Source organism: Marmota flaviventris, chromosome 5 (genome assembly GCF_047511675.1).
Source record: "Marmota flaviventris isolate mMarFla1 chromosome 5, mMarFla1.hap1, whole genome shotgun sequence".
Classification (NCBI taxonomy): domain Eukaryota; kingdom Metazoa; phylum Chordata; class Mammalia; order Rodentia; family Sciuridae; genus Marmota; species Marmota flaviventris.
The window spans coordinates 119,866,495-119,879,934 of record NC_092502.1 but is presented as its reverse complement, the minus strand read 5'-3'; the positions used below and the strand labels follow the sequence as shown (position 1 = coordinate 119,879,934).

General features: G+C 38.8%; 1 protein-coding gene across 4 annotated transcripts in view; it reads right to left on the bottom strand.

Moving 5' to 3' along the window:
• Positions 1-13,440, bottom strand: part of Pde4d (phosphodiesterase 4D) — a 1,072,337-nt gene that overhangs the window by 202,609 nt on the left and 856,288 nt on the right. For all 4 annotated transcript variants that reach the window (XM_071612584.1, XM_071612590.1, XM_071612585.1 and 1 more), the window contains one exon: positions 6,664-6,855. In XM_071612584.1, coding sequence (XP_071468685.1) covers positions 6,664-6,855 — 192 coding nt within the window. The remainder of the gene's footprint in view (positions 1-6,663; positions 6,856-13,440) is intronic.

The following is a 13,440-nucleotide window of genomic DNA, read 5'->3' as shown; positions in this document are numbered from 1 at the left end:
TCCCTTAAGCAGTATGTAGTGTCCCTCTTTATCCCTTTTGATTAACTTTGGCTTGAAATCTATTTTATTTGATATGAGTATGGACACTCCTGCTTGTTTCCGAAGTCCATATGAGTGATATGATTTTTCCCAACCTTTCACCTTCAGCTTATGTATGTCTTTTCCTATCAAATGCGTCTCCTGTAGGCAGCATGTTGTTGGGTCTTGTTTTGTGATCCATTCTACTAGCCTGTGTCTCTTAATTGGTGAGTTTAAGCCATTAACATTTAGGGTTATTATTGAGATATGGGTTGTTGTTCCAGCCATATTTGTTTATTTATGTTACTAAACATGGTTTGTTTTCCTCTATGATTATTCCCCCCCGCCTTTACTGTCCTACCTCCCACTGTTGGTTTTCATTGTTATTTTCCATTTCCTCTTCCTGTAATGTTTTGCCGAGGATGTTTTGAAGAGATGGTTTTCTAGCTGCATATTCTTTTAACTTTTGTTTGTCGTGGAAGGTTTTAATTTCATCTTCCAGCCTGAAGCTTAATTTCGCTGGATACACAATTCTTGGTTGGAACCCATTTTCTTTGAGTGTTTGAAATATGTTATTCCAGGATCTTCTAGCTTTCAGAGTCTGTGTTGAAAGATCAGCTGTTATCCTGATTGGCTTGCCCCTAAATGTAATCTGCTTCCTTTCTCTTGTAGCTTTTAAAATTCTCTCCTTATTCTGTATGTTGGGCATCTTCATTATAATGTGTCTAGGTGTGGATCTCTTATAATTTTGCACATTCGGCATCCTGTAGGCTTGTAGAATTTGGGATTCTGTCTCATTCTTCAAGTCTGGGAAGTTTTCTCGTATTATTTCATTGAGTAAATTGCTCATTCCTTTGGTATGGAGTTCTATACATTCCTGTATCCCAATGACTCTTAAGTTTGGTCTCTTAATGTTATCCCATATTTCTTGGATGTTCTGCTCATGGTTTCTTAACAGTCTTGCTGAGCTGTCTATGTTCTTTTCAAGTTGAAATACTTTGTCTTCATTGTCTGATGTTCTATCTTCTAAGTGTTCTACTCTGCTGGTAGTATTCTCAATTGAGTTTTTAAGTTGGTTTATTGCTTCCTGCATTTCTAGGATTTCTGTTTGTTTGTTTTTTATAACCTCTATCTCCCTGTATAGTTGATCCTTTGCTTCCTGGATTTGTTTGTGTAATTCCTTGTCGAAGTGATCTTTCATTGTCTGATTTTGCTGTCTAATGTCTTCCTTGATACTCCAGATCATCTGAAGCATGTATATCCTGAATTCTTTATCTGACATTCCATCTGCTGCAGCTGTTACCTCTTCTAAAGTTGAGTTGACCTGCATTGCTTGTAGTCTTTTCTTTCCTTGTCTTTTCATACTGCTTGTGTTTCTTTCTTCTTGGTGAAACTGTTGTGTTTTTGAAATTCCCCCCCCCCATATATTTATATTGCTCTTGTATAGTTGAAAAGTCTCCCTTGCAGGTGCGGGCGGGGGCTCTGCTCTGCCCCTCTTCCAATTGGTGTGAGGTGTCTACCACGCCCGCGGACCCCTGGGCCTGATCCGCGGTTCTGTCGCAGGTCTGCCTACCTTGCAGGTGGGGGCGAAGGCTCTGCCCTGCCCCTCCTACCACACCCGGGGACCGCTAGGCCTGATCTGCAGGTTGGTCGCCGGTCTGCCCACCTTGCGGGCACGGGTGTCAGTTCCGCTCCGCCCCCACTCCAATTTGGGTCACTTGACCACCACACAGGCGGGCCGCTGGGCCTGATCTGGGAGCGGGCGAAGGCTCTGCTCTGCCCCTACTCCAGTTGGGGTGAAGTGTGTACCACGCTGGCAGGCCGCTGGGCCTGATCCGCCGGTCTGTCGCAGGTCTGCTTACCTTGCCAGCGCGGGCGGCGGCTCTGCCCTGCCCCTCCTACCACGCCTGCAGACCGCTGGGCCTGATCTGCAGGTTGGTCGCAGGTCTGCCTACCTTGTGGGTGCGGGTGGTGGCCCCGCTCCTCCCCTCTGGCTCGACGACAAAGCGAGAGAGACTCGGGTATCTGTGAGTCACCCTCCCTACCAGGGGACCAACTGTTTCCGTCGCCGCTGGCACCGATGAAGTTCTCTCCTCGGCCGCTCTCCGATGACATCAGATCTCTGCCATGCTGGCATCCCCTGTTCTATGGCTGAATCCCATTTTCTTCTCTTCCAATAGGCGGAGCTGTGCCCTCTGAGCCGAGCTTCTGCCCTCTATGTGCTGACAGAAATCCCTGTACGGTGGCTCCTGGGAGTCTCTCAATCCTGTTAGTCCAGAGCCCTTTCACTTATATGGCCCCTCCCCCTGTTCCTCCTCCCAGCCAGCCAGCCAGGTCCTGTTCACCAGAGGCGGTTCCCCAAGGATCTGATTACACTTGCAGCCCCACCGCGTGTCCTATATCCTGAACGATGAACACCCTCTCTGTCATTCATCTAAGCCCCAGTGCTGTGGTGGGGTGATCTGGGAACCAACAGTTTAATTTTTTGGTGATGTCACCTCTCTGCTATGGCGGGCCCCAGGCTCCTTGCCAGAGTGTCCAAAGGGAGGGGTGGGACTGGTCTGTCTCTGGTTGGTTTCAGCTCCCGGTTCGCTATTTCATGAAGGCTTGGCGAGAGACCTCTTCCTAGAGTCCCTGCACCACTCCTGCTGCGCTGCGCCTCAGAGGCTATCCGCCCTGATGCGGGGGCCGGTGCAGGCAGCCGACAGTCGCCGAGTCGCGCGGGCAGCGGCTGGCGGGTCTGGACCTCTGCACTGCGTGGCGGAGATTCACTCGTCTAGCGCAAACTGTCACCTCCAAAAATCCTACCGATTCCCGGCCGGTCTCTCTTTAGTGGAATTTTGCTAGGAGTTTCTCAGCAGGTCGAATCTAAGCGTATCCATGCGTCTCTCTGACTCCGTTGTTGAGGAGGTACTGAAAGTGCTGCCTCCCCTCTCGCCGCCATGTTGGATCCCCCCCTAGTTCACAGCACTTTGTTCCCAATGGTAGTATCAAAATATATTCTTTTAGAATTGATAATAATATTTATTGTGTTCTTAAGCAAGATTAAAATCACTGGACTTTGGATCTCTTGCCTGCAAGTGGCATAATAATGTCCCCATTGAAAGAACTGTGAGTACCTCAGATGAAACAGCTGGTATGAAAATATCTGGGAAAGCTAAGGGTAGAACATGCAATGTGAGTTATGATTATCATTACTATCATTATTGGCCTTTTCTCTCCACATGCCTCAACTGTTTTCTAGAATTGTTTATAGAAGACAAAGTCACAAAATCCAGTCTACTGGGAAGTGATTATTTTCCTCTTCACTTTTTCAATAAATCAAACAATTACATTCCAAATTACTGAACATTTAAAGGTTTCCTAAAGCATTTCATTCAAATAGATAATCACAAACTTCCACTGGTACTGTTTGTGCCTGAAATTTCTCAGGAATTTTCTCAGTAGAAAGCTCAACTAGGCCAATAAATATAAAATCATCAAGCACAGTTGAATTATGGTTGTTGGACAATCTTCACAGAATTCCAAATGAGATAAGGTAAGGAAACAAGCTTACTTATAGCTACAGGAGAGTCCAGTAAAGAGAAGGCATATCCTTTATGTTGTAGATGACCTGGGATGTATCAGATTTATACTAAATTGGTAATTATTTATTCTCCTTCTCTTTCTTCCCACAGAAACTCCATATCCTTGGTAGAAAGAATGTGCTCTGTGTGTCAGTGAGTGTAAAAGGAAAATCTTATATGTAAATATACCAAGGGAATGGGAAAACTGAGCACGTTCAAGATGTTATTTTTCTGTAATACAGAATTGCATCATGGCCTGATTAAACCAGTCACTCCTACAATGAGGCTAAGCTAATAAAGAAACTCTTGTATTGGTCCAGCATAAGACCAGGTCACCCCTTTCAGTGGGCTTTGAAAATAAAGGTCCTATTTAAATATGAAATGTTATAGGCCTTTTATAAAATGTGTGTATGTACTTAATCCTTATTAACTTGGGTAAAGGGTATGAAGGAACTATCTACACAAGCTGGTACTAAAAGATCAATTTTCTACAACTTTAAAAAACAGAACACATAACTACATAAAGTCTACTAATTCATTGTAAGATTTTTCCAAAATTGTCTTGCCTTTGATAAAGTTAGATTAGCTGGCTTCCATTCAAAATCATTATTGTGATCTATGGGAATGTTCAGTGTTCCTCTGGTCATCTTCATTCTGTTATTCTTTTTGATCTTCATGGTGATTTTCTTACGTCTTTCTTATCCCTATCTTCTTTGATTTTTAATGATTATACCTTCTATGATTGCAAAAATAGAGATCATTAGCCATTAACTCTCTAAACATTTTACTCATTCATCTCTAGATTTATGTTTTCCCCTTTCACTTGTTTCTTTTTTGTTCGTCCTAAAGAATACAGTACTTGTCTCTATTACTTTTCCAGAGATAATCTCTTTACTTGAACTCAGAATCATATTTTTTCAGCAATGACAACTCCACTTTTTAACCTCTTTTTTTCCTTGAATTTTAATCTCTATTTTCATTTATCTCAAGTGTCCCAAATTAAAAAAAAAAAAAAAAAAAAAACAAGAAACAGTTCGCCTTAAACTTAATTATTCCTCAAGCAATTTTATTCTCTCCCTCATTAACCTTCTCAAAAGATACATGTACTTGCTCAGATCTCAACCATCAATTCACTCCTCAACATAGTGGGTTTTTAATTCCATAACCTGACGAAGAATTCTTCACTCAACTGTCATCCAAAGACCTAGTAATCATAGGTAGTAACTGGTTCTTCTAAGTTCTCTTGGTCCTATGGACTACTATTTCTGCTCTTTGTCCTTGGGCCTAATGGTTGTCTTGTTCCCCTATCCTCATCCGATAAAAGCCAAATCTATTACTTATTACCTGCCGTCATGTTGTCTACTCTCTGTTCTTTGTTCCTCACATCAACATCACCATTTTACTCATTCAGGGTAAAAACTTTAGCAATCCCTTTGATTCTCCTTCCCCAGGTGGCTGCTCCCCAACACACATACATGCACACACTTCTGTAAACCTTGTCCCTCTTGCATCTGGACCAATCTCTTTTCTCTGCTGCCATTTCCTTGATCTAGGTCTTCATCAAATTTATTCTGCTTTGTTTCTGTGAATTGTGACACAAACCACTTCCCTGTGCTAAGATTCCACAATAGAGTGATTGGAATGCATGGAAACAAGAATATAATCAGGGCAAACCTGAGCTAAGAACCTCCATGGCTCTTGGCTCCCATATACTGCATTTGAATCTTTCTCTCTTGCCACATTTTGCTCCCTACACCAAGCAGACTGTCACTCCTTAATTGAGTCATTTTCCATGCCTCATATTTTGCAAATATTGTTCCCTGTCTGTTGTTTTCTGCACTGTTCCCTTGTGCAGAAAATCCCCCTTCTCTTTTCCGTGCTTTTGTAGTGATTTGTAAATACCTCAAGGATGCTATGCTCCAAATTTTATAACAATGACCTAAAATTCCAGACCTCCACTCCCTGCTCCAGACTAGGAACTTTAAATATACCAGAAGTCTCAAGAAGTGTTTTCATTATTGGTGAATGAATAGACAATTATCCTGAATTTCAAACCTATGAAAGTGGGATAAGAATAGCACAGAGATAGGGCCAATGAGAAAAGAAAGTTGTTTGGAAATAAAGTGTGGACAACAATAATACAAATGCTAAAAACTAATAACTAAAAGTAAACACCTAATAATAACTAGAGGTTATAATGAAGAGTAGAACACAACTTCATTTCTAGAATTCCACTTGACCACCTGCAATACTTGGATGATCTATTAGGATACCAAGAATAACACAGGCCCTTAGGGGCCTCATAGAGTCTAATTCCTATAAGATGAATTATAACCCATTATGAGTTTTTGAGATGATGTTTTTAGAAGATGGTGAGTGTACCTGGATGGATGTTGAGATACAGAAGAGGAAAGTGGAGATCAGTTCTATACATAGAGAAAGCTACCAAATATGACAATGCAGAACATAGCACATAAATAGAACATAAAAGCAAGAATGGAATGTGCTACAAAAATGAGCTGAAAATAGTATAAGATCTGCAGTTTATTTTCCATTGTGTGCCATGTCTTCAGTGATATTCGAGTCTGTCTAATGTTTTATGGGCTTGCCTCTAGTGATTCATCTTTAAAATTTGGCTTAATTTAAGCCACATCTCCAAAACATCTCTAAAGTAATCTGACAAACCAGTGTTAGCCTCTATATATACATCACTTGAGATACATTCACAGGGATTTTCTGACTTTAAAGTCTTTCAAAATATTAGAAAGTACTCATTGTGGCAGGGCAGCTAAAAGCCAGGTCCTACATAAATATAAGCTGATGTTTAAATGTAAGTGCCCATTAAAAATGCAATTCTCACTTTTCCCAATGTTTTTCTGGGAAAATAAATGTGTCTTATCAAGAATGACAGAGTACTCAACTTGAATCTACCATTCATTTTCAGTTTGCATGATTTTACTCATTCTTCCTGTTTTAGAGAAAAGTGATGCAGTTGAACAAACTCTTTGGTATTATTACATCATCAACTGTGGAAGTAAATTGGGTTGATTTCTTCATTCCTGCCCCTTCCTGTACTCACATATCACTGGCAATGGAGGAGTTCCGGGACATAGACTTTGGAGAGAGGTCATAATCGCTGTCGGATCGATACAGGAAGGACTCCCGGCGTTGACTGTGGACAAAATTTGCTTGGAGAATTAGCCCAGACCCTGGGCTGGTCATGGGATCCAAGGGACTCCGTCCCGCAGATGTGCCATTGTCCACATCAAAACTGTGAATGAAAGAAAAGGAATTATGTTGTGGTAAACACTCACATGTTGATATTTTACCAAAACATTTAGCTTCAATTTAGGAATTTAGCATGGGAAAATTTATAGTTGCTTCCTGCTTGTGAAAAATGATAATATTAAAATAAATAAAAGTAAACATAAATAAGAAACGTGCACACACACAAACACACCCCCACACACCCCCACTGGCTTCACGTTCTGATTTTCTAACTTTTGATCAGACACAAAAGACAGATCATTCTAAACTCAATTTCAGCTAAAAAGAAACAATTATTTAAAAACAGCTCTTCTAATGCAGAATCAAAATTATTTGTTGAAAAGAGCAAATACATAAAAATTCACTAAACCTTTGAGTTCAACTCAACAAGTGCCAGTTATATGCCTATTATTATTATTCCTCCAAACCTGAGCTTCTTTCGCTACCCAATATACATATCCAGCCACTGTTTTCCATTATATCCCCTATCCTTCCATTCCTAATTTATTATAGGCATTTTAAATCCAGTATTCAACTCCCACCTACATTATTATAAGAGCATTTCTCTTGGTCTCCTGAACTCATCTTCCAATCTGTACCAAGTGTGACTCTTCTTAAAATGCAACCACACCCTTCTTCTGTTTAAAACCATTCAATAATTCACTATTACCTTGAAGTTGAAGCCCAAACTTCTTTACTAGACTACAAGTCTTCACTGCCTGCTCTCAGTTGCAATTACTTATCTTCACAACCTCAACTGGCAACCCTCTGTGTCAAGTGTATTCTGCACTCATTGGAGCAGCACATCCTAGGCCAGGCCAGCCCTGCCTGGCTTCTGCTTTTTCCTGCCTAACGGTTGCTCCTCCTTAAGGACTCAGACTTTAACCTCAGCTTGATACCTCAGAAATTCATGAGATGCTCTTCTCTATGATCTCAAGACACTTCTCCATTCGTAATGACAGAATTTACAGTGAACTGAGTATATTTACCATCTGATCTCCATTCCTAGACAGTGAGCTTTCTGAAGATGGAGACTCAGGATATTCTTAGAGCTTCACAGGGCACTGTTAGGTAGAGGTGAGTAGGGTGAAATGACAATGAAGTGTAACTAAAAAGCCCAGGGAGCATTTTCTGAAAGGATAGGAACCTGGCCATACAGACCTGGTATGTCAAAACCTCCCCCAGCCTTAACAAATGACACCCTTTTAAGAAAAAACAAGAGCTTCTGGACCATGTCATCATTATCTCTTGTAACCATGTCTCCAGTCCCCTCTCTTATCACCGAAACTATGTCACAACCCCACTCACCCCGATAGCCAAAGCAGCAAGACACTCAAAGTAAACTTAGTGGGGACTTTTCAAAAGGTAGTATGACCAATTAAGGGGGCAGGAAACAGAGACAAAAACCTATGGACAATATTTCCTTAAAAACTCAAACTCTGTGAGTACCATAGCATCCTCTCTGCAGGAGTTCCACACAGGTCCTAATGCTGTACAGTGTCCTCACTTCTCAGTCTCTTTGGTAAACTTTTGCTTGCTACTCTGTGTTTTACTGGAATTGTTTCCAGCAATATTAAAAGGACTGTAGTGGCTGTCCATCTCCACATGGCAGGCCCCAGACCTGTAACAGCACTTCAAATATTGCCCTTTAATGGGCTGAGAGTGTAGCTCAGTTGTAGAGCTCAGCCTAGTTTGTATGAGGCCCCAAGTTCAAAACTCAGCACCACAAAACAGAAGAATGAAACAACACCTAAGTGGTTTGAATGAATGATTGGTGCCATGTTTAATAATATCAATTTTTAGAGTTGGAGGGAAAAAGAACCATACATACACATATTTTTTAAAATTATAAAACTCATAAGCTGTATGCACTTTCCACAAAGAGCTTTTCTAAGTGAAATATCAAGAAGTATCAAAATGAAGTCAACTCTTGTATGTTTATAAGATAACTAGAGATAATCCAGGAGGCGTGTGATTAAAAAAAAACTGTTAATGAATAAGTGAAGTTTATTATATGATAAATAAGTACATGCATTTAGGTTTAGATGTCATCAACATTTCCCCCAAGAGTGTTATCCAAACTAGTAAGCAGTGAATTTTAAAATGTTCTTTGTTTTCTTCATTGGAGTTATTAATAGTGTTATGACCCAAAGACTTGAAGCCAAACCTGAAGAATAAAGTAGGGGTTAGATATTTCATGGATCACCTGCAAATCTACGACAAAAGAATGCTGCTTCCAAATCAACCTGTCAAGTAGAAGACGTGGAAAAAAAATTCACAGTGTAGCTTAACCAATCAAAAATATGTTTTCCAACTTAAAATTTTCTTATGAATGTGTCTCCTTATAAATGTATTATTTTTTTTTGGTCCCTCAGACAATAAGAATTATCTAGTTGAACAGAGTCATTTTATAGACAAGGATACCAGGTCCTAAAATAGTTATTTTCAAGTTACTGATCTAACCGGATTTAATCATCTATCATTCCTGATATTCCTTCAGCTCCATTGTATAATTACATACACCACAACTATGTATCAGTGACTGTGATATCAAAAAAGGGACATCTGATTCACTTGGATAGGCTAGGCACTGGTATATGTGATATGGCAACCTCAAGGAAAGCCAGAGTGGAACAGGGTCTCTAATCCTTGAATTCAAGCCATATTAGGAGATCTCAGGCAAGCTCTTCCCCAATGTGTGTAATTAAATAAGCAGTTAGTGAACACCAACCATGAGCACTTGGAGACACAGAAATGAAGGTAGGAAGGTTAATTCACTGGGATATCTATCTGAGATATCTCCAAAAATGAGTGATATATAAAGAGGGCTTTTGAAGGCATGCAATATATAGTTGGAAGATGTTAAAGACTTTTGAACAGGGAGAGGAGAGGCGTGCACTTCCCTCCTATAAAGATGCATAGGTAGTTCATGCTGAAACCTGAGGACCTAAGAATGAGCGCTCAATGAAAGCTGTGTGCGCTGATTTCCCATTAGCATTAAGATGATCCGTCTGCTATAAAAACTAAAAGGAAACACAATCTCTTCATTCTGCATGAATGGAAGTATAGGAGATATAGGAGGATAATTTTGGTTTAGTTTTTCTCAATTCACCTGAGTAAATACCAAGTAGCCCCCAAATTCTGTAATTTTTAAAATTTTAATATTTTTTCAATTCAATTAAGCAACTAAATTACAAGGACACCCTACTTACATTTGGGCAAAATATTGCTAAATATGTTAAAACATTTAACATTTTTGCCATAAAATTACCACTTACCAATTAAAACCAAAATATTTATTAGTAGGGCAGAAAAATGCCTGATAGGAGATATTCTAGGGCATCGGATATTTTTTTGTAGGTTGTAATATAATAATTTGTCCACTAGATGGAGATAATATTCTTTCTGTTTTTTTGGAGGGGGTGTGGTTGGGGGAGATGCAGGATATTGAGATGATTTTCTTGAGTAAGGAAATCCATCTTAAATAAACTTAAAGCTAAATTTCATCTTATTAAAAGATTAATTAAAAACAACCTATTAAATATCATCACAAAATAAAATCTCACAATCTACAGAAATCATATTTATCTGAGAAATATTAGTATTAGCTTAACAGTGAGAATGATCTAAAAATGGTCACAGGTATTATTAGATTCTTACTTTTAAAACTCAAACAGACGTAACTGAATTTTTCTAACAAATCACTAAAAATTTATTATCTTGGGACAAAGTAACATAAGTATCATGAATGCTTTGGAGAATCACTCTATGATAACACAAATTTAGGTGGTAGGACCAGAGTCTGAGGTTATTATCATGGTGAATTTCCATTTAATTAAAGGATCCTATGATTAAAATAAATAATCAAGAAAAAGGAATAGTACTGAGAATCCCTAGTATGAAGCATTATTGAATGTTAGTATTGGTATAAGGACTTTTTAAAAATACCTTTTTAGATGTTGATGGACCTTTATTTTATTCATTTATTTATATGTGGTGCTGAGAATCAAACCCAGTGCCTCACACATGCTAGACAAGTGCTCTACCACTGAGCCACAACCCCAGCCCTATTGTAAGGACTTTTATATTACAAAAGATGCATCAACTTTTGCAGTTTGTCCTACATCCTTAGATTAACAATGGAATAAATACATATATAGAGAACACAACACTTCTCAGCTAGGCAATAAAGTCCAGTTAGCTCAAAAGACATGAGCAATTAGGAAAAAAAAAAAAAAAACAACTCAAACATATGGCATCTGTATTAAATAGTATATAAATCATAAAATACTACCATGCATAAATTAGGCAATCAAAATATGATTTAGACAATTAACATAAAGGGAGTTTGATAAGTTAAAGGGTGTACATTTTTCAAGAGCAGGTAGAATTGGGGTGGTGGTGGAGAATATCCCGTCAAAGTGAAGTAGCTAAAGCAAACCAAAAAGGGATGGCTGAGGCATGTGTGTAAAACAGAAAATAGAATGTCTGGCTCCATTTGTGGGTTGGTGTTAAAGAATGGTGGGGACCTATAAAAAAATTGCCATTTTTTGGTTCAATATAATAGGGAGGACTGGGTGTGTTTATGGAAAGTTAGGCTAGGGAGTGTTCGAAGTTTATATAAAGAAATACATGGAAAGACACATGCTAGCTTCTAACACTGATATCTCATAGGAGTGAGATGAAGAAGGCTATTTACTTTTCAGCTGTAAATTTTATATTGTTTAATTTGTTAAGATAAACCTTATTATTTTTGCAGCTAAAGGGAGAGTATAAAAGAACAGAGTAGAACACCACAAAATAGAAAATAAATAGACCAAAGGGGGAATCACTTGCTTCCCCTAGAAGAAAACACTCCTTTGTTAAATCTTTCAAATATTAGAACTAGCAAGCTTGCTTTTGGAGAGGTCATTTTGGATTAAAATGACTATCAGTAGATAGTCAATTAATTGAGCATTACATTACTTATTATTTGCTTAACTTTTGGAAAGAGAATCTAATTTAATTGAGAGTTAATTCATGCCCCAAATATAGATGCCTTTAAATAAGCTACTTATTTTTGTAACATAACTTTATAAACAGCTCACATCATGGTAATATTAATAAAACAAGAAGTAAATGAGAGGTAAGGTAGCCCTAACTCTAGTTGCTATTACCAAAGAGATCAAGAAGTTATGAATTTCCCAGGAATTCTTTAGCAGTCACTTGGTATAGAAAATTCTCTTTTGACTCACTGCCAGTTAAAAGAGCCCAAGCATAGACTCTAAGATGTTTGAGAAAGGAAAGAATTGAAGAAAGTAAAAATATGCAATTATAATAGTGATGATAATAATGATAACAATAATAATGAAAACTTGGAGCAGTTTTCATGTGCAAAATACTATGCTTTGTCTATATTATCTCACTGAGTCCTTACGATATAACACTGTGAAGTACAGGCACTATATTTTTTTGTATGGTCAATGAAGAATCTGAGGCATAGAGACTTGGCTCAAGGTTAAGTAATGTGTTCAGGACCATCAATCTCCTAGATGGGTTTTAAACTCAACTGTAGGATTCCAGAGCCTGGGAAAATGGACATTGTATTTATGTCTTTATTACAGTCTCCTATTAACCGTTAAAAAATACAAGCTTCCTTATCTGGATAGGACTTCCAGTCTTAATTCTTTAAACTTAACATTTTGATTAACTTAAAGGGCATGCATACCAAGGCTAATTCTGGTACTAGATGTCCACATTAGCCAACACCATGGACTTGCTACATCTCTAATTCTTCCAATTTCGAACACAATAGTAGTATGCAAAAACAGTCTCTGTCATAACCTATTTGATAGGTTCCTTTACAGAGTTTGAGATTTCATCTGGAATTGAGGATCCGTGGATCCTTGAAAGGTCTTAGCAAATGGAACTAAGTAAGATGCTCTACTGTCCTTCATGTTTTTGTCCTTCAATGTGATGAAGATCCTTAAAAGAGCCGACTTTTACCAGGAGGCGGTTTAGAGAGGCAATGATGCAACTGCAATGGTCCCCTATGAGGACAAATCTGTTGTACTTGGAGCTCTTGAAGGCTGTGGGTGCTTTGCATTCTTTTTCTATGAAACCACCTTCCCTCAAGAAATAAGCAGAAATCAGAAAAACTGACCAATAAAACCCCTCTCAGCTCTTCTTGCTGTTCCATTTCAGTGGACTAACTGGATGTTAATACAGTTTCAATGTACTTTCTAGCCAGCTTCTTTGCTCCCATACTTCATGTCTACTGACCTTGTTATAATTTCTCTGTTCAGGGTAATTTTTCATCTTTTTGGCCTGATGCTAGCCCTTGAATTGCTGGTCTAAACATTTTGCATCTCTTCTTAACGATAATTTAGTCTCTTTCTGAGAGTCAGGGTCCTGCTACTATTCTGAATAAATCACTCGCCTCATCTACTCAACTTTCAGGACCTTGTACTAACACTGATGGCCAGTTTGAAACCTGGGATGAGATACACTGAGAGCCCCAGTGGAGTAGTTGCTAGGATCTGCTATCAACAGAAGTTCCTATGAGGAAAAAAATCTATGAAGGACTCCCACAAGAAAGACCAGGCTGAAT